Source organism: Loxodonta africana, chromosome 18, assembly GCF_030014295.1.
Source record: "Loxodonta africana isolate mLoxAfr1 chromosome 18, mLoxAfr1.hap2, whole genome shotgun sequence".
Taxonomy (NCBI): domain Eukaryota; kingdom Metazoa; phylum Chordata; class Mammalia; order Proboscidea; family Elephantidae; genus Loxodonta; species Loxodonta africana.
This window is the reverse complement of record NC_087359.1, coordinates 60729576-60754504: the sequence shown is the minus strand read 5'-3', so window position 1 is coordinate 60754504 and position 24929 is coordinate 60729576. Positions and strand designations below refer to the sequence as shown.

The 24929-nt window shown below is 33.5% G+C and overlaps 1 protein-coding gene across 4 annotated transcripts in view; it reads right to left on the bottom strand.

Moving 5' to 3' along the window:
- The window catches only part of TAOK1 (TAO kinase 1), a 154458-nt gene that overhangs the window by 37521 nt on the left and 92008 nt on the right, over nt 1-24929 (bottom strand). Inside the window, exons 5-14 of one of the 4 annotated variants that reach the window (XM_003416726.4) lie at nt 24671-24716; nt 24024-24120; nt 22850-22963; nt 19385-19476; nt 12502-12595; nt 10606-10687; nt 7351-7518; nt 5206-5409; nt 3242-3376; nt 1462-1698 (exon numbers count right to left, since the gene is read on the bottom strand). In XM_003416726.4, the coding sequence (XP_003416774.1) occupies nt 1462-1698; nt 3242-3376; nt 5206-5409; nt 7351-7518; nt 10606-10687; nt 12502-12595; nt 19385-19476; nt 22850-22963; nt 24024-24120; nt 24671-24716 (1269 nt within the window). Of the gene's footprint in view, nt 1-1461; nt 1699-3241; nt 3377-5205; nt 5410-7350; nt 7519-10605; nt 10688-12501; nt 12596-16905; nt 16982-19384; nt 19477-22849; nt 22964-24023; nt 24121-24670; nt 24717-24929 lie in introns of those variants that run through there. The other 3 variants (XM_023556226.2, XM_023556228.2, XM_023556225.2) reach the window with 3 other exon arrangements.

Here is a 24929-nt window from a genome sequence, read left to right as displayed (position 1 = left end):
AATAAAATTAAATCATGATTTTTACTTAGATTAATTTATATATAAAATAATGTAATACACTTATCATCAAATTAAACCCTATTCTTTCATTTATATATTAATACCAAAATGATAAATATATATTAAATAATATTTCTGATTATGTACACAGTATATATTCATCATAGAACATTTACGAAATACAGAAAAACACAAGAAAAATTTGAAGTGATTTCAGTACCCAAAGATAGCTAATATAAACACTTTGGTGCCTACCCTTCCTAATTTTTCCATACACACATATATATATATATGTTTAAAAAAATTTGTAATCATATTGCATATCCTGATTCTTGAGTTGTTTTACTAAATATGTTAGTATCTACCTCTTGCAAAATTATTAAAAATATTGTCCAATGCCCAACAGTATTCTTAATATCTGTACATTCTTTCATCAGATGATTTTAAAATCAAATATATATTTACACCATAAATTATTTTGCCAAATTCTCCACTATTGAGGGAAGCAGTTCTTCTTTTTTGGGAAGGAGGGTGGGCAGGGTAGCTATGATAAAAATGCCTCAATGAGGACTAGCCAGATATACTTTGATAAAATTCATGAATTTATTGAAGAGCTTATATTTTACTTGACAAATACGACTACTGAAATAAAATGAAACTATAAAAATAATAAATAAAAATGAAACTGATGGGACACCAAAAATATTAGAAGATTTCATATAACAAGAATCCTAAAAAATATACCTTGATCATATAGTAGAATACTGACACTTACTTGTAAATAACAAAATGGGCTATATCTTAATATGAATCTCTCTTAATTTACAATCTCCAATGCATTATAATAATGTTTAGTTATTCTCCCATATAAAAATGCTGCTATAAATTTAAGGAGGGTTTCCAAAACATACAAAGAGAAGAAAATTTAAAGAAAATCATGAATGAGTTTTTGAGACAGGAGTTAACTTATAATCACACGTCTACGGTAAATGATTTATGAAAGTACTCAGATAACCGGGATATTCAAGGCCTAGACTAGTTGAATGACTTACCTACTGTGACACTATAGAACTATCAAGTGACAGGAAATGATTCCATGTTTATTAGTTCCCAGACCTAGTACTCAATATTAAAACCCATTAATTTTTTATAACCAAAATATTTGTTGGCTATTGGAAAAACTGTAAGACAGACTATTCCAATTGATCATTACTTTTAAGATTTGTCTGTTTTACACACACACACAATTAGTGAGAAAAAACAAAAGAGGCAGATTTTTGTGACTAATCTGATACCAATTAATACAAAGCCTTACACACGTCATATAAATGCTTCTCCCTTTCTCCAAATCAATTTGCTTGGCTCCTGGGAACAGATACCATAAAATCAAAATGTCGTTTTGGTTAATTCTGAGATGATCACAAGCTAAAATACATAAATTAATAATACTAATTCAGCCACCTCTTTTTCCATAGAAGCCTGATGTTTCTTGATAAGTTTCTCCATTTCTGCCGCAAAATTATTACGCTGAGTTTCAAGATCTTTGTCTAATCTGAGGCGGTGTTCATCCATCTCAGCCTTTAGCTTATTTTCCAGAGTCATCAGCTGCTTTTGATGTTGCCGCCTCATACGCTTATAGCCAGACATCTGTTCTCTAAGCTCAGAGTCCTGTTCATGTTCTTGCATTTGCCTTGTAACCTAGACATGTAAACAACGGAGAAAAAATAAAGCAGAACATTTCTCTTTTAAAAACATTTTAGACCATTCTACTATTAACTAAGTAGGCAATTAATTTAAGAGATCCCAATGATAGCAGATCCCATGTAAAATTCCAGTATATTTTTTTAAAGAAAAACATAAAGTCATTCTAAAATTTAAAAGGGAATGTAAAGGACCTAAAGTGGTGAAAACAACCTTAAAAAGAAAACAATGTTGGAGAACTTGCACTACAGTAATGAAGGCAGCATGATATCGGTGTAAGGAAAGGCTAAGTAGACCAGTGGAACAGAAGAGAATCTAAAATCAGACCCACACATATTCAGTCAATTGATTTTCTATCAAAAAGTCAAGAGTTGAAAGGAAAGTCTTTTTAACAAATCCTGCTGAAAGAGCTGGTTTCTTTGTACAGAAAAAAATGAACCTTGACCAATATATCACTCCAAGCACAAAAATTAATTTGAGAAGTATCAACTGATCTAAATATAAAACCCAGAATCACAAAGTAGAAGAAAACATAGAATATCTTCATGACCTTTAGATAGATGTACATTTCTTGGGCAGGACATGAAAAGTACTAACCATAAAGCAAGAATGTATAAATTCAATTCTAAAATAAAAGAATTTCATTTGTCTTTATCAATCCACTATTAACAAACGGAATAGGCAAAACCACAGACTGAGAAAAAATATTCACTAGCTAGAAATGAGATACCGGACTTGTATCCAGACTATATGGAGAACTCCTACAAATCAATATTAAAAAGATGAATGCAATAAAAATATATATAAACAGACAATGAGCATATGAAAAAGTGTTAAATGTATCTAGTCATAAGGAAATGTCATATTTCATCATAGTCTACTTTTCCTATGATATCTTAGTGTAATTTCTTTCTATCCCTAATAATGTTTATCATGTTTTAGTCCTACTCATCTGACTGATCAGAGTTTTAACTACTCCAGTACAACCACATCCTTGTTATGGACATATAATCCAGTATTGTTATTATGTAGGAAATCAGAAGAACTACTTTTAGAGTATATCAAATTAGATTACCTGCTATTTCCCAAACATTCCCCCTTACTCCGGTTAGTCTCTCACAGTGTAACTCCTCATTGCCAATTTTTTTTTTTTCCTGTGCACGTCTCATTTGTTCTCTCTCTTTGTGCTAAAACCTACTAATGATTAAAGGCTCAAACCATTCATTTCATAACTACTTCCTCTATGCCCCTCATCAAAAGCTATCTGAATTTCTATTAAGTACTTTGTAGCTCTCTTAAGCTTTTAATATATTCTAACATATTAATTATTTATGTACATTGGAGGAAAACACTACTAGTTTAACATCTCTCAAGAGTGCCTTGTATAATATCTTTCCCATAATAGGGACTTAAATGTTGAATGAATATGTTTTACAAAATAAACATCCAAATACAAAAAAATAAGACATAGTTATACTTGAGTATGGATGCCAATGTCCAAAATGAAAAAGCTATTTCTCTCTCCTTTAGAAGTACATACCAGTGATGCCGTCCGTATAGTAGCAAAGTGCTCTCGATTACGATAGTGTGATTTGTGACGGGATACTTGGGGCGGAGACTGTGGGTCAGTTGCTCTTGTTCTAGAATCTCCCTCTTCTCTGTAATTTTCTTCCTCCTAGGCAAAGGGAGAGACAATACCATGTAAGGTGAACAAGTCGTTCATTTGAACCTTTAAGAAAATTAAAAATTAAAGACTTGATAAATAAATCTCAAAGATGCTTAATTTTAAAAAGCTAAAACAAAAATTGGAAATGCTGATGTTTTATTTTTAATATAATTAGAATCAATAGAAATTATCTCCCTAGTGTACGCGATAATACACAGATTCAGGATAAGGAAAGATACAAGGCTAGATTTGTATCCTACCCATCATATGCAACACTAAAAAGCTTTATTGTAATTTAAAAACAAAGATGATGAAACATGTACCCAGTATTTTTAATTAAAAAAAAAAAATTTTTTTTTAATTGTGCTTTAGATGAAGGTTTACAGATCAAATTAGTTTCTCATTAAACAACTATATACATATTGTTTTGTGACACTGGTTGCCAACCCCACGACATGTCAACACTCTCTCCTTTTTAACCTTGGGTTCCCTGTTACCAGCTTTCCTATCCCCTTCTGCCTTCTTGTCCTTGCCCCTGGGCTGGTGGGCCCATTTAGTCTCATTTTGTTTTATGGTCCTGTCTAATCTTTGGCTGAAGGGTGAACCTCAGGAGTGACTTAGTACTGAGTTAAAAGGGTGTCTGGGGGTCATGCTCTCGGGGTTTCTCCAGTCTCTGTCAGACCAGTAAGTCTGGTCTCTTTTTTGAGTTAGAATTTTGTTCTACATATTTCTCCAGCTCTGTATAAAAATATAAGCCAGTATTAAATAAAAAAAAAAGTAAGATTTTTTTTTTTTATTTAATAGCAGTAATAAAATGAATTATTCTAAGGCTCTTGGGTTTTAGAAGCAATATAACTTAAATGTATTTTTTAATACTTCTGCCATCTGTCCAAGATACATAAAAAATAGTTATAACAGATTTAATTGATGTCTTTCCTTATATACCTTAGTTCATTAACTAAAAAGGAAGTCAGTTAAGTAGCAGCCAACTAATTGTATCAATAGTTTTTTTTATGATTGATTCAATCGCCTAAGAATATAAAAATTAAACATGTTTTTGTTCCCAATAACACTACTACTTAATCATTTCTAATAACATTTTAAGTTATACTGTGAACTGTAAAGTTAAAACAGAGTATTACTAACTAGGAGTATACAGCAAGGTGTATATAAATTTTTGTATGAGAGACTGACTTGATTTGTAAACTTTCACTTAAAGCACAATAAAAATTAAAAAAAAAAAAGACAATTATCCAATTAAAAAATGTGCAAAGGATAAGCATTCCTATAAATTGCTAAAAGGCGTACCCAGCTTTCAAATATTTTTGAAAAAATTTAAAATTCTGTACTCAAAGGTACAAAGAATAACATAGCAAACACCCATATTTCCTAAACCCAGAACTTTTAACTATAATTTTCCATAATTATACTGTTTTATTTTAAAGATATAATGCATGTCACTTCTGATCATCATCTATCCCAACCCCTTCTCCCACTCCCCAAAGGGCAATCATTATCATGAATTTCGTGTGTAGTCTAACTTTTAATGTTTTATTTTCCACATAACTTCAAATAATACATTATATAGTACTTCAGTATTTTTTTCCTTCTATATGATTTTAAAATAGTTCCACGCTCTTTATGAATTCTCAAAATATCTGTTTTCCAAATGCAGATATTAGATTGGAAGTTAACAAGCCTATTGCCATTTTAAAATAAGTTACCTAAAAATGTCCCACACTATTGAAACATTAAAGAAAACTACCTTCTCTGAAACTCATCAGATGGAAAAAATTATTCACCAAAGTTAAAATTTTCACTGCAATCCAAATACTCACAGGCTTTAAATGGATAACAGAACTATTAGACATCACTGTGTGGTCCCCTTCCATCATGTCTAGCTCACTCTTGTCATCTGAGGCATCTGGAAGACTGTTAACACTACTGCTTTGGCTACTGGCACTGATGGACATACTGGGAATAGACTGATTACTTCCAACACTATTCACCGTTCCTGTCCGACCAACACCATGATCTTGTTCCTAAGAGAGAAGAGCATGAGGTTCAAATACCTATATCTTTTCTGAATTCTTAATTGTAAGCACCAGCACAGTGCTTGGCACACCATCTTTAGAAAGTTAGTTAGAGGTCTCCTAAGAAATTCCCTATATTTGCCAACACCAGGAAGTTTTCCAAATGTTAGCTGACAGAAAAACAAACAAAAATAACCAACAAAAACAAAAACCCAACCAAAGGTGTAAATAAGTCAGTCGATCAATTTTGGGTTACTTCCAAAGTGTAGCATTTTCTCTAAATTGTTTGATGTATTTTGAAAACCATTTCTATCACATGTCTCACAGGGGATATATATTCTGTTCATTTCTCAATTATTCTCATGGTTAGTACAAGACCTAACCTTTTTTTTAAAAAATCCTATACATACCTCTTTTAATTGTTACTCTTTATTGAAGCCTTAACTAAATTCTTCTTTCTTCCTCAAAATAGTCTCTAAGCTATGTTTTCTACCACCAAATAATTTATTAATTCCTAACTATATATATATATATTTCAATCACATGAATGTTTTCCTAAAGGGATTAGGCAGCCATGGTATCTGAGCACCAACATATAATAGTTTTACCATACCAGAATTCTACGAGATATGTAAAACTTAATAAATACAGACACAGGGTATATGTATACAGGGACTATTCTTATATCCTTTGCCTTACAAGGATGCTGTTAAAGAGATCCAGCTACGTTAGAATTTTATTGATTTCACGACTTTTAATAAACTACTATGCCACCAGGGTTTCCATAACCATCATAAGAACTAAAAAAACAAAACCCCAAAACTGTAAGTTATGAAACTTTTGTATTTTATTGTTCATCAATTATGTAGTGTTTTTTTTTTTTTTATTAAAAAGAAAGAAACCCTGCTGGCATAGCGGTTAAGAGCTATGGCTTCTAACCAAAAGGTCAGCAGTTTGAATCTACCAGGTGCTCCTTGGAAACCCTGTGGGGCAGTTCTACTCTGTCCTACAGGGTTGCTGTGAATCGGAATCGATTCGACGGCAACAGGTTTGGGTTTTTTGTTTTTATTAAAAAGAAAAGTAACTACTGCTCTTGGTTTCAGAATTCAAAGTGATCTCTCTCACTGGAGAGCAATAGAAAAGAATCAATGCTTTGGGATTCTAACAAGAGAAAAGCAGAAAACTTAAAATAGATTAAAAAAGATAGCTCTACATATAATAAACTTTACATATATTTTCTTTGTGAGGAAGTTCTGTAACATTTCTATTGCAAATTTATACTTCCATCTCCCTAAACTTAAAAGAGCAACATAGAAAGAACTTGGCCTTCTGAGTGGAACAGACATAGTTTTGAACCCATATGCCTCTACCACTCTAACCTTTGGTTTCCTCATCTGTAAAACAAGTACTTCAGAACTAAGTAGACAGAATGAAATTATGCACAGTTTCTAGCTAGTTTCTTTTCTTTATACATAACTGAAAGGAATTAAGTTTCCCCAGTGACACAGAATGCCTGGTTACAGTCATCTTCCAGAATCTGTAATTTCAAGTATTTCCCAAAATGTGATTCATGGAAGCAATTTTTATTGCTAACATTTAATAAAGCTTAACCTTAATGAATAAAAAAAAGTAGAAAAAGCAAAAGCCAAAAAGGGCCAAGAAATTTGGAAGGAACCAGATTAAACAAAGTTGAACAGGTTTCTTTAACAAAAGACTTCTCACAGCCTTTACTATGTCAGTGTGCGTTACACGAAGGCGCTGGGTTTAGAGAAGGCAGTCTAACATGATCAAAGACCTTTTTCTCCACCTGGGATCTTACAAGACCACTGTTAAGGAAACATAATCTGCAAGTCACTGATATAAAAAAGTAGATTCTTGGCAGGACAAGTTGCATGAGGAAATAAACTAGTTAAGAGAGCTCAATATTTGAAGTCATTTATAAGTCATTACCTCTTCTTCTTCCTGTGCTTCCACAGCTGGTCCATTATGTGCCTCCTGGAAAAGGAGTTTCTTCATCTTTCGATATTGCAGATTGTCCAACTCTCTTACTGCATCCTTTGTCCTTTGAATGAGATCGATTAACACCGTTTCGGGGCGTTCCCGAAGAACAAACATGTGCTGGAATAAAAGTAGAAGGTAAAAGTCAGGTTGAAGCCTGTATTTTTAGTATTAGTAACTGTATCCCTCAATTCAATAGCAATTAGTTGTAACTGCTCATACATACAATAGTCTATTTTCACTGTCCTAAGTATTATTCATGTTATTGAAACTCTCAAGTACAATAACTGCAAACATTCAGCAAATGTTTGTAACAAAATCATTTAACTATTACCCTAAATCTGGACAATAATTTCAACTTTTAAATTCTGAGATAAACATCTTCATACTTAAAAAAAAGCTTTTACCATTAATTTTTATTATGATGGACTGTAAGAGAAACGTAATTAATTGGGTCAAAGAATATGAAGTTCTTGATAGATATTTTCTATCATTTCAAATAGGCCTACCAATACACGCTTTGGATCTAATCACCAAATATCTGGCCCCAATGAGTTGGATTATTACATATATGAGTTGGAAGGACTTCTTTTACCTACATTAGGCAAGTGTAAGAAGTCAGTCAAATTCTTCCTTTTTTCTGGGCCTTAGCTTGGTGTGTATAATATTTTATAATACACAGTATTCTAATATTCAGTGTTCTTATCCAAAATTCTTATATTTCTAAGTTTGATAGTTTTCTATATATAACTAAAAACTAACTTGCTGCCTTCGAGTCAATTCCAACTTACAGCGACCCTACAGGACAGAGCAGAACTGCCCCAGAGGGTTTCAAAGGAGCAGTTCGTGGATTTGAACTGCCGACCTTTGCTTAGCAGCAGTAGGTAGCTCTTAACCACTGTGCCCCCAGGGCTCCTTTCTACATATAGGTCTTGCTTATTCCTTACTAACATAATTCCTTGCTATATTAAAGCTGTTAAAAGGTACAATGAAAATTTATTCAGACTTTCACTTCTGAGACTATGAGTGTGCTTCCCAAAGCCCACTGCCATTGAGTCGATTCCAACTCAGAGCGACCCTGTAAGACAGAGTAGAACTGGCCCCATAGAGTTTCCAAGGAGCGCCTCGTGGATTTGCTAACCTCTTGGTTAGCAGCCATAGCTCTATAACCACTATACCACCAGGGTTTCCAGGAGTGTGCTTACTGCCCTGAGTTCCCTAAGCATTATTCTAACTTCATATAGATCTTCTACGTACTGTAGTTGCAAATAATACTAATAGAATATATGCGATATCTACTGTTTCTTTGCAGCTTTAACTGATCCGTGTCAGTGAAAATGAACTGAACCTCTTTGAAATTCTAAAACATTAGTGTAAAAATAATCTATATTAAATTTTGTAGTGAGAAGTCAGTAAAATTCCTTAAGGGTCACAAAGACATAGAGTCAAATCTTACTTAGTATGCCTTACCTAGATTTTTTAAGAGCTTTTTATGTTAAATTATACTGAATTCAAGAATACTGTTATTGTTAAATAATAAATGAGACAATAAATAAATTTTTGAGAACAGAAAGCAGATACCAATCATGTATTTAAATTAGCAACTAAGTCCAGAAGAACTAGATGGTGGTTGGCTACCACTACTGACTGTTCTAATCAGGGCCACAATAGATGGACCCTGATAAAATGGGAGAAAAATGTGGAACAGACACTCAAATTCCTAAAACAAAGAAACAAAATGAGACCTACTGGACTGGTTGAGACTGGAGGACTCCCCAAGACTACTGCCTTGAGATAGTCTTCAAACCTTGAACTAACCCGAGGTCACCTTGTAGCTAAATAACAAATTGGCTAAAAAAATAACGAATGTCACTTGAAAGTACTGTGCTCCTTTAAAAAAAAAAATCACCTATATGAGACCAAATAGTCAAAAATTGCTTTAAAACAAAGATGAGAATGTAAGGGGGCAGGGAAACAGAGCAACCAGAATGGAAATAATGACAATGTTCACGCATTGTGAAGAACGTAAACAATGTCACTGAACAACGTGTGTAGAAATTACTGAATGGGTATCTAAACTGCTGTGTAAACCTTCACCAAAACCACAATAAGATATTATTAAAAAGAAAAAAAAAATTAGCAACTAAGCCAACAGATAATTGAACTTACATGATTTTAAAAAATATTTTCATTGCTAAATTAAAAATACATAAGGTCCCAATGAGTCAGAATCAACTTGATGGCAATGGGTTAAGTTAAAAAATTTAAATGTATTTCCAAAAAAGGGAATAAAAATATATCTATTTTTAACAGTTTCTTTTGTAATCTCTGTTCTCTAACATATTGATGTAAATGTTACGTGTCACTTCTCTTTCTCTCAAATTACATTAATATAGAACAGATGAATATATAAAGTGTGGTAGATATAAGAATTAAATTCAAAGTTAAACTATTTTACCAACTTTGAAATAAGACATTGTTTCACATGCATAATTATAGCTCATAAATACATTCTTGCACATATAAAAAAGTAGCCATGAATATTTAAATATATGTTCTGTTCAGACGTTTTAAGAACAGCTAATCAATTTTTAAAAAAGCAAACAAAAAACCAACTTAGTATCTAAGAAAAGTTCCTAGTAGGAGCAAGATAAAAAAAACTGGTATTTCGTAAAAAGACCAGACTTAATGGTCTGACTGAGACCACAGGGATCCCGGAGGTCATGGTCCCCAGAGCTTCTGTTAGCCCAAGACAGGAACTGTTCTCGAAACCAACTCTTCAGACAGGAATTAGACTGGACTATAACACAGAAAATGATACTGGTGAGGAATGGGCTTCTTGGATCAAGTAGACACACGAGGCTATGTGTGCAGCTCCTTTCTGGAGGGGAGATGTGAAGGCCGAGGGAGACAGAAGCTGGCTGAATGGACATGGAAACACAGGGTAGAGAGAAGGAATGTGCTGTCTCATTAGGGGGAGAGCAACTAGGAGTATATAGCAAGGTGTACACAAGGTTTTGTATGACAGACTGACTTGATTTGTAAACTTTCACTTAAAGCACAATAAAAACTTAAAAAAAAATTGATATTTCAGTTAACAGCTAGTAGAGCTTATCTAATCCTTGATTCAGAATCAAAATATAAAACACTTTCTTTAAAATAACTCCACAGGGGTTGAAAACAGATTTAGAATATAATAAAACTGACCTTTAAAAGTTCCTCCGATGTAGGGCGATCTTGAGGGATTTTCTGGAGGCAAGAATCTACAAAGTTTCGAAAATAATCAGACCTATTGTAAAGGAAAGTATCAAGTGAACATATTGCTATTTCCTTTAAAAAAACATCCAGAAATCAAGGCATGTGCATATCGGTGGGAGAAGAAATGGAAACAAAAAGAAAAGACTATATATTATGTATTTCATATAAGTCAAAAGTAAAACATGAATAACTATCTAAAGCAATCAATGAATCTTTGCCATTTTCCATAGATAAACTTGTATACATCATGTGAAACCCTGCTCCCACATATTAACTATCACAACCTTTTGTATAAAAATACTGAGGCAAAATTAGGGAAACCTAGCTACATTTTTAAAACGGCATTCAAATCCAAGATAACATTCTTCTCAACTTTTTCCCCCCTCTAAGATGTCGTTCTTCCTTTGTGTGCCCCTTGGATCGTCCTCTGTACAGTGTGTTTCAGAATACCATTCTATGCGCTCTGGAGGGAGCATTTTTTGATACCTGAGTATTTGGTGCCCCTGAGCAAATGCATAAGACTTCCACTAAACCTAGAATACCAATTAAGATATTTTTAAAAATGTTGTTAGAAGTGTGTAACATATTATTATATAGTTTTATTGACTAGAGTTCAGTAAGGCAGTAAGAAATAATTGTTCCATCAATGTTTGCATGAATATTCAAATAAAATTTTAAATTCCATGTAGGCAAGAAAATAATTCTTTTTTTCAATCCCCAATATATTAAACACAGTGTAAAGACAGCCTGTGTTCGGTATATTTATTACTTATATACCATTTTTTACACAAATAATGAGTACCTTCTACATTTGTTTGCCAACTACATCCTCTTCCCCATGAGGTATTTTCATAAGCACTGCTATATAATTATTTTACATATTGCTGTAAAAAAATTAGCTTAGGGTACTTATGAAAATTCCTTAAGGGGGGGAGGGTACAATTGGCAAACAACTGTAGAAGGCATGTGCTATTTGTGTAAAAATATAGTATATCATAATACTAAACTCTGGCCCAAAAGATTCCTTCTATATATCTCTAAATAAGTACCAAAGACCTATGAAGGTGCCCTAACTGTGTAATCTTTTAAAAGGTACCATATTTGATTTATGAATCTACTTGTGAATTAAAAAAAATATTTATTAAGTATGCTGGATTTTTCCCTAGAATTTTTCAAATACTAGGTATACCTGAGTAATTAATTTCCTACTAAAATTTTCTACCATTGATAAAACTCTTAGTTTTCTAAAACTGTCAATCTGTCCTACATAAACATCTTTACATGAATGAATTTAATTATATCAAATCAAGAAAGCACTAGAAGAAACAATATCAGAGCAATGTGAATAACAAATATCACTGTTACAATTAGAATGATCCCAAAGTTTTTAATTACCTGGTAATTTTGATAAAGTCAAATCATTTTACTTGTTTTTATATCACATAAATTATAAACTATTTCTCAAATGAAATACAAGTTGTGGCACTCTATATATTTTAGTTATAAAATACTAAGGCTTTAGTCATGCTATTGATTATGTAATGAGGTTATATATTTTCCTAAAGTTCAAAGAAAAAATATAAATTTCTATAAAAAGCAATACTTTTTCTTTCCATATGATATCATCTGTCCTTTACTTCTAAGCCGATTTATATATATATATGCTATGAACTGCATACATGATTAGGAATAAACATGATATAAGAAGCAATAATATAAGCCTATTTTAATGTCTCTTCAGGTAACACATCTTACTTAAGCAAAATGAACTCGTTTTGAGAACAGGTCATAAAAAAGCATTTCATTTATACAAAGTTGAGTAATATATCTCTTAGTAATACTCACCATTCATTAGACTGTAGTGTAGGGGATTCATTCTGGGCTATGTGATATAAGGCACTCATTGCGTTCATATTAAATAAAGGAGGCTTCCTTTCCGCTGTAAAAGAAAAGAAAACTTGCCTGGTAAAATATGTGCCTATTATATAGGGCACGGAAGCACTTATTGCTAAAGGTCTTTTACTTATTTTTCCTTAATTTGAAACAAGTTCGTACTTTAAAAAATTGAAGTGAAGTTTGAAAGATTTTTTCCTCCAAATCATCGAGAGTAAATTGCTGATCTGATGCCCCGCCATACCTAAATGTATTTCCTATAAACAATAACATTCTTCAAAATGTCAGAATAATGACCTATTTTATAGCAAAGAGAACTTTGACCATTTGTGTCTTTCTAAGAATTTGACCATTTTATCTAAGTTATCAAATTTATTGGCATAACATTTTTCACTATACTTCCCTATTATCCTTTTTAATATCTGTAAAATCTAGGTATTAAGGTGATATTACTTCTCGTTCCTGATATCGGTAATTTGTGCCTTCTATTTTCCTCCTGGTCAGCCTTCTTATACTTTCTTATAAAATCCTTGTGAATAGACTTGTTAATCCTTGTTAATCGACTCGACGGCAGTGGGTGGGTTTATAAGAAGATACCTTGAAGCTTTATAAATACCATGCTTCTTATAAAATTTTTTTAAATTCTTTTATTTATTTATTATATGGATTGGTAGAATTCTGTTTTATATAATTATAATCTGCTAGAGTCCCTGGGTAGTGCAAAGCTTAACATGCTCAGGTGCTATATGAAAGGTTGATGGCTTGAGTCTACAAAAAGTCACCTCGGAAGAAAGGCCTGGCTATCTACTTCCAAAAAACCAGCCACTGAAAACCCCATGGAACACAGTTCTACTCTTGCCACACATGGGGTCACCATGAGTTGGAACCAAGTTGATGGTAGCTGTTTATTTTTTTTTAAATAACCTATTACTAATAATTTATTTTGGTATTCACATTGTCTCATATTTGATCAGTAGGAGCTTCGTCAAGTTGGCTTCTGCATCTTTTCAACATTCTTTGATTAATTCCTTGCTTTCTGGCACAATCAAGGTGTTCTAGTCTCATACTTTTCCTGCCCTAGAAGCTGGATCAGCCATTTCTCCAAGGAGCCATGGACTTAAGTGTGCTCACTGCTATTTTCATGTCACTGCTCCCAGGCCCTCTCAGGGCACAGACATAGGGAATACATAAATGTACATAACGTATTTATACACATACAGGCACATTAAACATTTAAATTTATTTCTATATTAAAACCATGAGTTCACTACAATACCTCAATTCCAATTGAACACCATAGTGTTTATTCTAGCCTTCTCTTTCCATAATTGTAATGTCCTTCTCTGACAATGACAAACCCTGCTCCCATTATCTTTACTGTATTTTCTTATTTGATAAACTTCCTCTGTATGCAACCAATTTCCAATCTTTGCAAGCACCCTCTCTGTTGAGCAGAAGCCATCCTCTCTGCTCAAGTTCTGGAGTCCCATTCGAAGTTGCCCTACAGGATGGACACCTACTTCACCGGTTCAGTTTCTGACACCCCACTAAAACTGGGCCACTTCTCTGCATCCTAACCAGGCACTGCCACTCTGTGTCATGTCATCCCCAGATATGAATATTTTCCTAAGACTCATACGATGGCACACTCCCTCTGCACTGTCATCTTCTCACAGTACTTGGGCTCTGATGCCTCATGCAGAGTGCTTCCATGCATGAATGCCTTAGTCATCCCACTATGGTTCCATATCTCCACACAGGACTGCCCACCTGGCATGGGTGTCGGCATCAGGCTACTTCTCTGTGGGAATTCCCTCCTCTACTTTCTCGACTCTGACACGTAACTAAGGACTACCAAGGCTCACCACCTAGTAAGGACACCTAACTTCACTATGTCCCACCTAATGGCTTTAAAACTGAATAGCTTACAAAGGAGAAGGGCTTACTGAAGAAATTCTGAATGAATGAAATAAATGACTTATCTGTTTCTATGATAATTTATTAAGGTCCTTAAATTTTTTGAACGGTATACCATCAAACCAGAATATGCCTTTTTATATTTTCACTTACTATAAATTTAACCATCTCTCAATTTATCAAAGAGCACTAAAATTAACTAAAAATAATATAAGAGATTCACCAAACACAAAATGTGATAGATTTTGGTGGGTTCAACTTTTTGTTTCAAAATAATCCTATGAGCTACTGGAGCCCTGGTGATGCAGTGGCTAAGAGCTTGGCTGCTAACCAAAAGGTCAGCATTCCAAATCTACCAGCCACTCCCTGGAAACCCTATGGGGCAGTTCTACTGTGTCCTACAGGGTAGCTATGAGTCAGAATCGACTTGATGGCAATGGGTTTGGGTTTGGTTTTTTGTATGAGCTACAACTAAACTTTAATGTTCCCAAAAAAGTTACATTCCTCAAAAAGTTAAAAATAGAATTACCTCATGACCCTGCAATCCCATGTTTAGGTATAAACTCAAAAGAATTTTGAAAATAAGGGCTCAACAGATACTTGTATGTGAATGTTCATGGCAGTATTATTCATAATAGCCAAAAGGTGAAATCAACCCAAATGTCCATCAACAGATGACTGGATCAACAAAATGTAATATTATAAATACAATGGAATATTAAAAAAAGGAATGCAGTTATGATACATGTCACAACATGGATGAATCTCAAAAACATTATGCTAAGTGAAAAAAGCCAGACAGAAAAAGACAAATACTATATGATTCTTCTTACATGAAATCTTTATAATAGGCAAATGTATAGAGACAGAAAGTAGAGATTACCAGAAACTGAGGAGAAGAACAAATAGGGAATTATTTCTTTATGGGTACAGAGTGTCTGTTCATAGAGTGATGAAAATTTTTAGAAATAGATATGGTTGTATTACATGGTAAATGGAATTAATACCAAAAAATTATATACTTGAAAATGGTTAAATTTTATGTAATATATTTTTTATCATAATAAAAGTTAGAGACACCATCTTATCTTTTTTTAAATAAATTGTGGTGAAACTATAAAACATATGTATATTATCTCAACAGTTTCTACATGTCCAATTCAGTGACACTGATTTTATTTTTTTTTACTGTCAGTTGTTCTTTTTTTATTGTACTTTAGATGAAGGTTTACAGAACAAACTAGCTTCTCATTAAACAATTACTATATATATCATTCTGTGACACGGATTACCAAACCCACGACATGTCAAGGCTCTTCTTTCTCGACCTTGGGTTCCATATTACCAGTTTTCCTGTCTTCTCCTGCCTTCTAGTTCTTACCCCTGGGCTGGTGTGACCCTTTAGTCTCATTTTATAGGCCTATCTAATCTTTGGCTGAAGGTTGAGTCTCAGGAGTGATTTCATTACTGAGCTAGAAGTGTGTCCAGGGGCCGTACTCTCAGGGTTTCTCCAGTCTCTGTCAAGCCAGTAAGTCTGGTTTGTGAGTTAGAATTTTGTTCTACACTTTTCTTAAGTTCTGTCCAGGACCCTCTATTGTGATCCCCGTCAGGGCAGCCCTCAGAGGTGGTAGTCCAGCACCATTGACACTGATTACATTCTTCAAGTTGTGCCACCATTCTTGCTATTCTTTTCCAAATCATTCCACTACTATAACACAAACTTAACGCCCCCTATGCAATAACTCTCCCTTCCTTCCACCCTCCACCTCTTGAAAGAACTAATGATCTTTAATTTCTATACATTTGCTTATTTCATATAAGTGAGATCATACAGTATTTGTCCTTTTGTTGCTGATTTACTTCACTCAACATGATGTTTTCAAGGTTTATCCATGTGCCTTATTATCTTTTGAACATGCTTCTCAGATGTCTCTTTCCATAAACATGGATTGCTTCTGTAGAATTAATACCACTAAAACTAAAGAGGAAATGACATAAAATTGAGATAGAAGAACCGGAAGTTCTAGAAAGCAAACTGCAGAAAACAAAGTCCAGTGAAAAAAACTTCCAGAGAAAAAGTTCAAATAATGTGTACTTACACAGGAGAGTAATTATCAAAAGGTGAGGTAAATGAGTTCAAATTTTACCATTTTATTTTATGGCTATGTCTCTCAATGGTAGAAATGACTTTGTCCTTGCTTGGGAATCAGTACTGATAATCAACTTAAACAAGTTTCCTTTCACCTTGGCTCTCTACAGGACGTTAAGACACGGGAGAAAAGTTTTTGTCCCTTTTTTGTTTTTTTCTGGATGGGATGGTGTTTTTATTTTAAGAAGTTCCTCTGTAAGTTAGATTTACTTAACCCTTAACTTGAGGATATAAGAAGGAACTACATCAGGCACAAATTGGAAAAATGACCAACATTTATCAATGCTTACTATGTGTCTGGGTCTATTCTAAGCGCTTGATATGTATCACTTAATCCTGTGAGATAGGTTAAGGTGCCCAAAGTTACTCAGCTCATAAACGGCAACCTGTTGGCAACAATAAAAAACAATTTTTTTAAAAAGTATATATATATATATAGCATTAGGTTGGTATTATGTTAAGAGGAGTCAATTACAGCAGCAACATGAAAAATTATGTGTAAAGTAAAACAACAAAAAAAAAGGAAGGAAATTTACAATGGTTATGTTTAGACAGTAGAACTATGGATGATTTATTTTCTTTTCACTTTTTCTAATTTTCTATCCTCAGTATATAAGCAGAAAACAAAGGTAAATTTGATTTTTATAAAGAAAACTATACAATTGTACATATGGCTGAAAAAAACACACTAGGGGTCTTCTTCATCTGATTAACTGTAAACAAGCAAATAAAACTATCTATGAAAAATTCTTCACTTTAACGTTGGGTCAGAAGAAATTACCAAGTTATTTTGACTTTTGTGATACCAAGGTGACAAAGAGTCATATTCATCCAGAACTACATTTATTAAAACCAAAGATAGTACAATTGATGTTTGCTCTTTACCTAAATTATAAATTTGCTTTAAGTCATTATCCTTAACAATTTTAAAGTGGAAAAGCACATAACAGACATATTTCCCAACACTGAATCTAATTTGCATTGAAAATCATGCCTTTAGATCTGTGCTGTTCAACAGAGTAATCACTAGCCACATGTGGCTATTTAAATGTAAACTAATTAAAATTAAATAAAGTTAGAAATTCAGTTGCTTAGTTGAACTAGCCACATTCCAAGTGCTCAATAGCCATGCAGATACAGAACATTTCCATCACCGTAGAACATTTTACTGAACAGTGCTACTCTAGACATCTCCCACACAACAGAGCCAGGCTTAAAATATAATTCCTGATTGAGCATTTTAGAATTTAAAACATTTCCAAGTAATATTATAAAAACTGGTTATGAATATTTATAAAAGATGAAGATGCCAAATGTATGCCTAAAACTCTGCTAAAGTCTCTGAAACATCTCACCCACTTAAAATGATCTAAAGGTAGTAGTCACATCTCCTGAAGTTGTTTTATTATAAGAAAGTCCATTGTGAAGGCACTCCATTTTATGAACTAGAATAAAAAGCTAGACAGCCTAGAAAAATAAGAAGCAATTTCGTAAAAACTGTAGTTTCCTCTAATTATGTAAATCTTAAAATATAGCACTGATAACTAACAGACCATTAATGCAATTTCATCACCAGTAAGGGCACAAGTATATACCAGAAAACCTGAGTATCTAAAAGCAAGGCATGGGTAGAATATATCCCGTAGTTTCTTCTCTACGTTTATATCAAGGTTTCTTAAAAAATGGACTTATAGAAATATTTCACAAACCTCAAATTGAAAGCAAGATATTACGAAAGAATGACATTATGGTAATCTCTAAAATCTCTGATTCCTGGTGTTGTCAAACTATATAATAAACATGATGAGGTAGAGCTTGAAGGGAATGGTTAATGTAGGAATTCCAACAAAAAAATGAAATTATTTAAAGATTACCTTATTTTGGGAAAATATTGGACCACAAAATAGAAACAGTATGGTTGTTACTGAAATTATACTATAACCTGTGTAATATTAAGAAAACGTTTACCTTCACTGTACCTCAATTTCCCTGTTTCAGAAAACTACTGACAAATCCAGGTTGATAATGATTTACCAGAATTACACATTGATTTTACTTTTAATATATTATTTTTCAGACCTTGGTTACTCCTTCTAGAATGTTTCGATTAAATACTAGTAATATTTTCCACTTTTAAATATGTTAAATGAAATATTCTTATAAGAAGAAAAACAAAGAAAAGATATCGGGCTAGTGGGGGAAAGACTGGGAATCAAGTGCAAGACGATGGCCATCACCTTCAATTACAGAGGCAGTTCAATTACTCACCTAGCTCACTGACAGTAGAATGTTAATAAGTTATGATGGTCAACTGTTTTTACCACAGTTCCACTTACGGGCAACAGAACAAAATATGTGCATAAAATCAAACTTCTACAATATAGTATACAACCTGACATCTAATTACCATACCTAACTTAAATTAAGTACTGTAGGTAGAGGCAAATAATTCATGAATGCTTTAGAGAGCTTCTACAGATGATAAACTTAGTATTCATAGATACTTTCTAGATATTTAAGAAATACTCGTTAATGTTAGAAACAGATATTTCAAACTTATTAAAACCACAGTGGAAAATTATCTTAACCCTCATTTAACTTAGTATGTATGAAAATTATCAGAAAACCTAAGTTAGAACGTTAATACAGTCTGTATTTATTGCTCCCCTTAGGAAGTGGCACATGAGATAAAATGTTGTAATTAGGTACAAAAATTAAGGTAAAACACTGATCAAAACTCACTCCACAGTAATGAAGAACAATGCTTACCTAGTTCAATACATGTTATTCCAAGAGACCATACATCTACTTTGCCATCATACTGTCCTTCATCCATGGCTAAAATTACTTCTGGGGCCATCCTAAAACATAAAATGTTCATTTAAAGTCTGAAAAATGTATACTGTTCTTTGAGAATGTAGTGACCATCTATATGAGGAAGACTGGTTTCAATTCCAGTCAATTTATCTGAACATGAGGATTTTTTTGTGTGTGTGCTTTAGATGAAAGTTTACAGCTCAAGTTAGTTTCTCATACAAGAACTTATACACACATTGTTACGTGATCCTAGTTGCTATCCCTACAATGTGACCACACATTCCTCCTTTCCACCGTAGATTTCCTGTGTCCATTCAACCAGCTCCTATCCCTTTCTGCCTTCTCATCTCACCTCCAGACAGGAGCTGCCCATTTAGTCTCGTGTATCTACTTGAACTCTCTTCACACGTGTCATTTTATGTTGTATAGTCCAGTCTAATATTTGTCTGAAAAGTTGGCTCTGGGAATGGTTTTAATTCTGGGTTAACAGAGAGTCCAGGGCCCATGTCTTCTGGGGTTCCTCCAGTCTCAGTCAGACCATTAAGTCTGGTCTTTTTAGTAGAATTTGAGTTTTGCACCCCACTTTTCTCCTGCTGTGTCAGGGACCTTCTGTTGTGTTCCCTGTCAGGGCGGCCACTGGTGGTAGCTGGGCACCATCTAGTTCTTCTGGTGTCAGGCTGATGGAGTGAACATAAGGATTTTTATAATGAGAAATAAATGTATTCCAGGCTGTGAGGTAAATATTTAGGATGCCATTTATAGTTTGAGACTATCCTCAGTCTCACCATCTGTCATGATCATACAGCAGCACTCTAAACAAAGATACCCCCCAGTGCAGGGCTGTATTCTGCTCTAGTTCTGCAGATTCTAGTACTGCATATACCCACAGACCAGCAGTTCTCAAATATTTTTGGTCTTAGGACCTCACTACAAAGTCTAATTTTTGCTTGAAATACTGAATTTTATCACTGACAATAAATAATGTCAGCTGTTTTCCTTGACGTGACAACTGAGAAATTATCTACCATAATACCCAAGACTGGATAACCACAGATTGTCTGTCAGTCTTTCTTTCAAATACAAATAATGTTCCACGATAAAAACTCCCAACTCAATCATACAGTTTTCAACTTTATAGGCTTCTTAGTTATAAAATGAAACACTGATTTGTGTCTTCAACTAGAATCCAGAGTTCTTGATGCTACTTTGCTTTATGCTTCATTTGTATTTGGTGTTAAGTGCAGACACTTAAAACAGCTGCTGATTGCTTCAGTAACATTGTTACCAGATACCCATAAATGCGCGTGACAACATATAGATAGATATGTAGTTCTTGTGCTCCAAATATACTATATTCAAATTAACAAATATGTAAATGAAGTAAACTTTTAATTGTCAATAATAGGGTGTTCCCTAAGTGTTTTTTTAAGACACTAAAGTAAGTTTGGGAAATTACTAAGTTAAACAAGGTTAAAGATGTGATTTTTGTTTTTTATTGCAGGGCTTTCCAGGGATTTTTTAATATCCAATATTCATCATTAATTTCTAAATAAGGGAATCATTCAGAAGTATTATTTGCTCACAGAACCTTTTTTTATATCCAGACTAGGGTTCTACATAAGAAATTTTTGTCATCTAAAGCAGTGGCCTTCAAATTGTTTATTCATATGTCTCCTACATATTAAAAAACTATGTGTATCCCACTGCACATTTTTAAGATGACATTTAAATTTTATAAGTTTAATAGATGAATATAATGTATAGCATATACACGTATATTATATGTGAATTTTAAATATATTTTCATCATAACCTTGGAGCTGCAGAATTAGCTCATTTATTTAAAAAAAAAAAGTACCATATAACCTATAGCAAAGGAAGTCTTCATGGTCATATTACTAAGTCAGAGTCACTTGCTGTCAGAAAAGCCCGACTTCATTTTTCAATGCAAATAAACATGTTAATATGTGTCCCCATGACAACCATCAGTTCTAAATTCTAATCTGGAAAGAAAAGGGGAGTGTAATGGAGGCAAAAGAAAAGGGGGGAGAAAAAGAAGGGGAAGGGAGATGACTGGAAAGGCATAGGGCCCTGCCATGAGTTTGCACTCTGACCCTTCAATATTTTTCATAAATGCTACATATTCTCAAATTGTCCCTTTGGTATGCCTCAGAGGCTTTTACATCCCAAAGCAGATTCACCACTGTAATATTCAGGATGGGTCCGAAGCATTTGTTTTATAAAGCAGGAGAGGGGAGATTTGGAAGGCAGGTGGGGAAGGAGATGCAGTGGCCATCAGGCACCGTTTTCAGATTACACAGAGTAAGAGAACACAAGAAAGCTGAAAACGTGGAAAATTATTTCCTTCTGACTTGCTGATAATACTACTGAATTAGTTACGGATAAAATTATATGGTGTCTAGGGTTTACTTCAAAATATCGAGGGTGGGGTTGGGAGGCAGAGAGAATGTGTACGGTAGGACTGGCCATGAGACAATATTGTTGGGCTAGGTGATTGGAACATGAGGTTTTGTTATATCTTTGTCCACTTTTGTGTGTATTTGAAAATCTCTATAATAAATAAGTTAAAACAACCAACAAAAACACCAAACAAAAGAAAAAAAAAAACAACTCTGAAGTAGCTACCAGCCTTCAGGTGCTCTCTGTTTGAAAATCACTGAAACATAGTAAAGGTAAACCTAAGGAAAACACACAAATTTCCATTTAGCATTTCTATTTCCCCATACCTGGATTTTTTAAAACTTTTTCATTCCCACACCCAATTTATGATGCAGATAATTAATAATGTGGATGGAACTGGGGCGCGGGGGGGGAGACTTAAAAAAGATTAAAAAAAAAAAAAGAGATTCAAGGGCAGCACTCAAATCTATATTAAAAACTAACTATAGTCCTTAAAGTTAAAATGTCCAAGATAGCATTATACACCTACTCTTCACTTATTGACTATCTCATTATCTGACATTTCACATTTACAACAATAGTAAAAATTTACTATCCAACCATTTGTGCATTAACAACACATGTCTGGCAGTAACAAACGCTGAAGGGTGAGGAGAGGGTAATCCTGGCTGTGATGCTTGAGGTTATTTGTCAGCTTGGCTGAGCCATGATTCTCACTGTTTTGGCAATTACATAATGATATAATGTAGCAGTTACATAATGATGTAATTTGGTAGTATGCAATGATGTAATCAACCCCCATTTTGTGATCTAATGTGGTCATCCTCCATTTTTGTATAATGCTGATTTTCACCTTAATGACGTGGTCTTGGAACCTAACCATGTTGATAAGTGAGGAGTGGGTGTATTTACAGAAAAAAGACATCTGGAAAAATGTACAACCACATATTGTGTCTTTCAATTATGAGGATCAATAACAGATAAGACAATTCTTACCAATACGGCGTTCCCACAAAAGAATTGGCAGGAGATGCCATGGAAGCAGATCCAAAGTCAGCAAGTTTCACCTGGCCTGGTTCTGTCAGAAGGATATTTCCTGCTTTGATATCTCTGGGTTTAAGGAGTACAGAAAATTATTTATCTTTTCTTCATTAGATTGTATTGTAAATGATAAAAAATCAAACAAGAATTCCTAAGATAGGGAAGGAGAAATCAAAATAATTAAGTCCTAGGATAGTCTTACAACTGCGAAAGTGATTATTAAGATTCAAGTTAGAAAATAAAAATTATAAAATTCGAATAAATACACAGTAACAATTTTCTAGAAATGAAGTCAAACAGCCGTAAATGACAAAAGAGAGAAAATCAGCTAATTGGAGCATATAGTCTATCTTGAGTCTGTTCCTTGGTACAAATAATTGTTTTAACCACTGCACCACCAGACTTATTTACAAGCTACATGGATTTCTCTTGGACCTGACTTTGCTCATCTGAAAAAAAAAAATGATAGCCCATTAAGTCAAGATGATCCTGTTACACAGTTTAATATGCACTGTCTGGTTGATACATATGAAATCAAAAATTGCTAGTTTTCTTCTAAAATCGTCAAAACCAATACCAGTGCCAAAAATGCTTTACAAAATGGTTTCATATCAAAGTTACTACCCACTATCAGTGATTAAAGCATAAAGAGTCTTAAGTAACTTTTATTTGTCCATGTCATGAAATCAGTGGAACAAACCTGGCAGTATCAGTTACCAGGAGGACAAAAGGTTTAGTTCTAGCTCTAATGCATCTAGCTTTGCAACCTTTAGGAAACGAGTCACAAACTGGGGCTTCATCTGTAAAACGGAAAAGACTATATGATCCCCAATGTTCTTCCAGCTTGTACATTTAGTGATTCTACAATTAAGTTTCTACCACAAATCCATAAAGTATGCATAACTCAAGAAGACCCAGTAGCATGAGCAGGCAAAGATGAAAATAACCCTAAAAAGAGAGACCAGGTGTAATCTTTTTAGAAGATGGACATGTTAAAAAACATGCATTTACAAGATTCTGAAACACTTCTATTTGGTTATAACCGACAAAAATTACAGTTAATTTTTTGGGTTGATAAATGCAAGAAGCCATCTGCTTGTTAATATATGATAATTTTCAAAGAACTTACCTATGGATCATGGTATGAGAATGTAAGTAGGCTAATCCCTGGAGAGCACCATGTGTTATTGCTGCTATTTCTACTTCTTGTAATGGCTTTTTGTGAACTTAAAATAAAGAATTTATTTGAAATTAATTATTATATAGAATATTACAGTTTAAAATAATAAATATACATTCCTAATACATGGGACAATTTTAGGATACTAACATTTTCTAAGATAGTAAAACAAGTCGATAGAACTTTAGAACTGGTATATAGTTGTATCCAGCTGTTAGCTTATTTCAAAGCCAATCTTCCTCTTAGTTAAGAATACTAAACAATCGTTTGGTGATTACAAAAACAAAATTAACAGAAGATATGTTCTCTTATCTTTGATCTGAACACAAAGAGCAGGTCAAGCTGCTGAAGCGACAAAGAAATTAGAAAAAAGCCTGTAAAGTCACAATAAGAGAATCCTCCTATCTTATGCTACTATATAATATTTAATGAGGATAGCACATACCATGCTACAAACCTGGAAATATCTAGGGTAGGGTTTTTCTATTTTGGAAAAGTTTTTGCATTATTTTGTGTTAACATAATTTAAGAAATCTTTAACTGAATTTTGTATTTTGTTATTATTATTTTTTCTTTAATAATACAAGGAAACTTACCTTCTAGTAAATCTGAAGCAGATCCTAAACAATATTCCATTACAAGCTACGTGGGAAAAAAAAATTATAAAAATATTAAAATATAAAGATTTCATTTGAGATCAAATAAATTCACCCAGGAGATCCAGAAGATACTTTTAAGTAAAACAGGCACCAGTTATCATTTACCTTGAAAAATAAATACTCATTTGTTCATCAATGTTAACTATATGTATAAAGTTTAACCAGTGATAAATTAATCTTTTAATAATGCTAACAT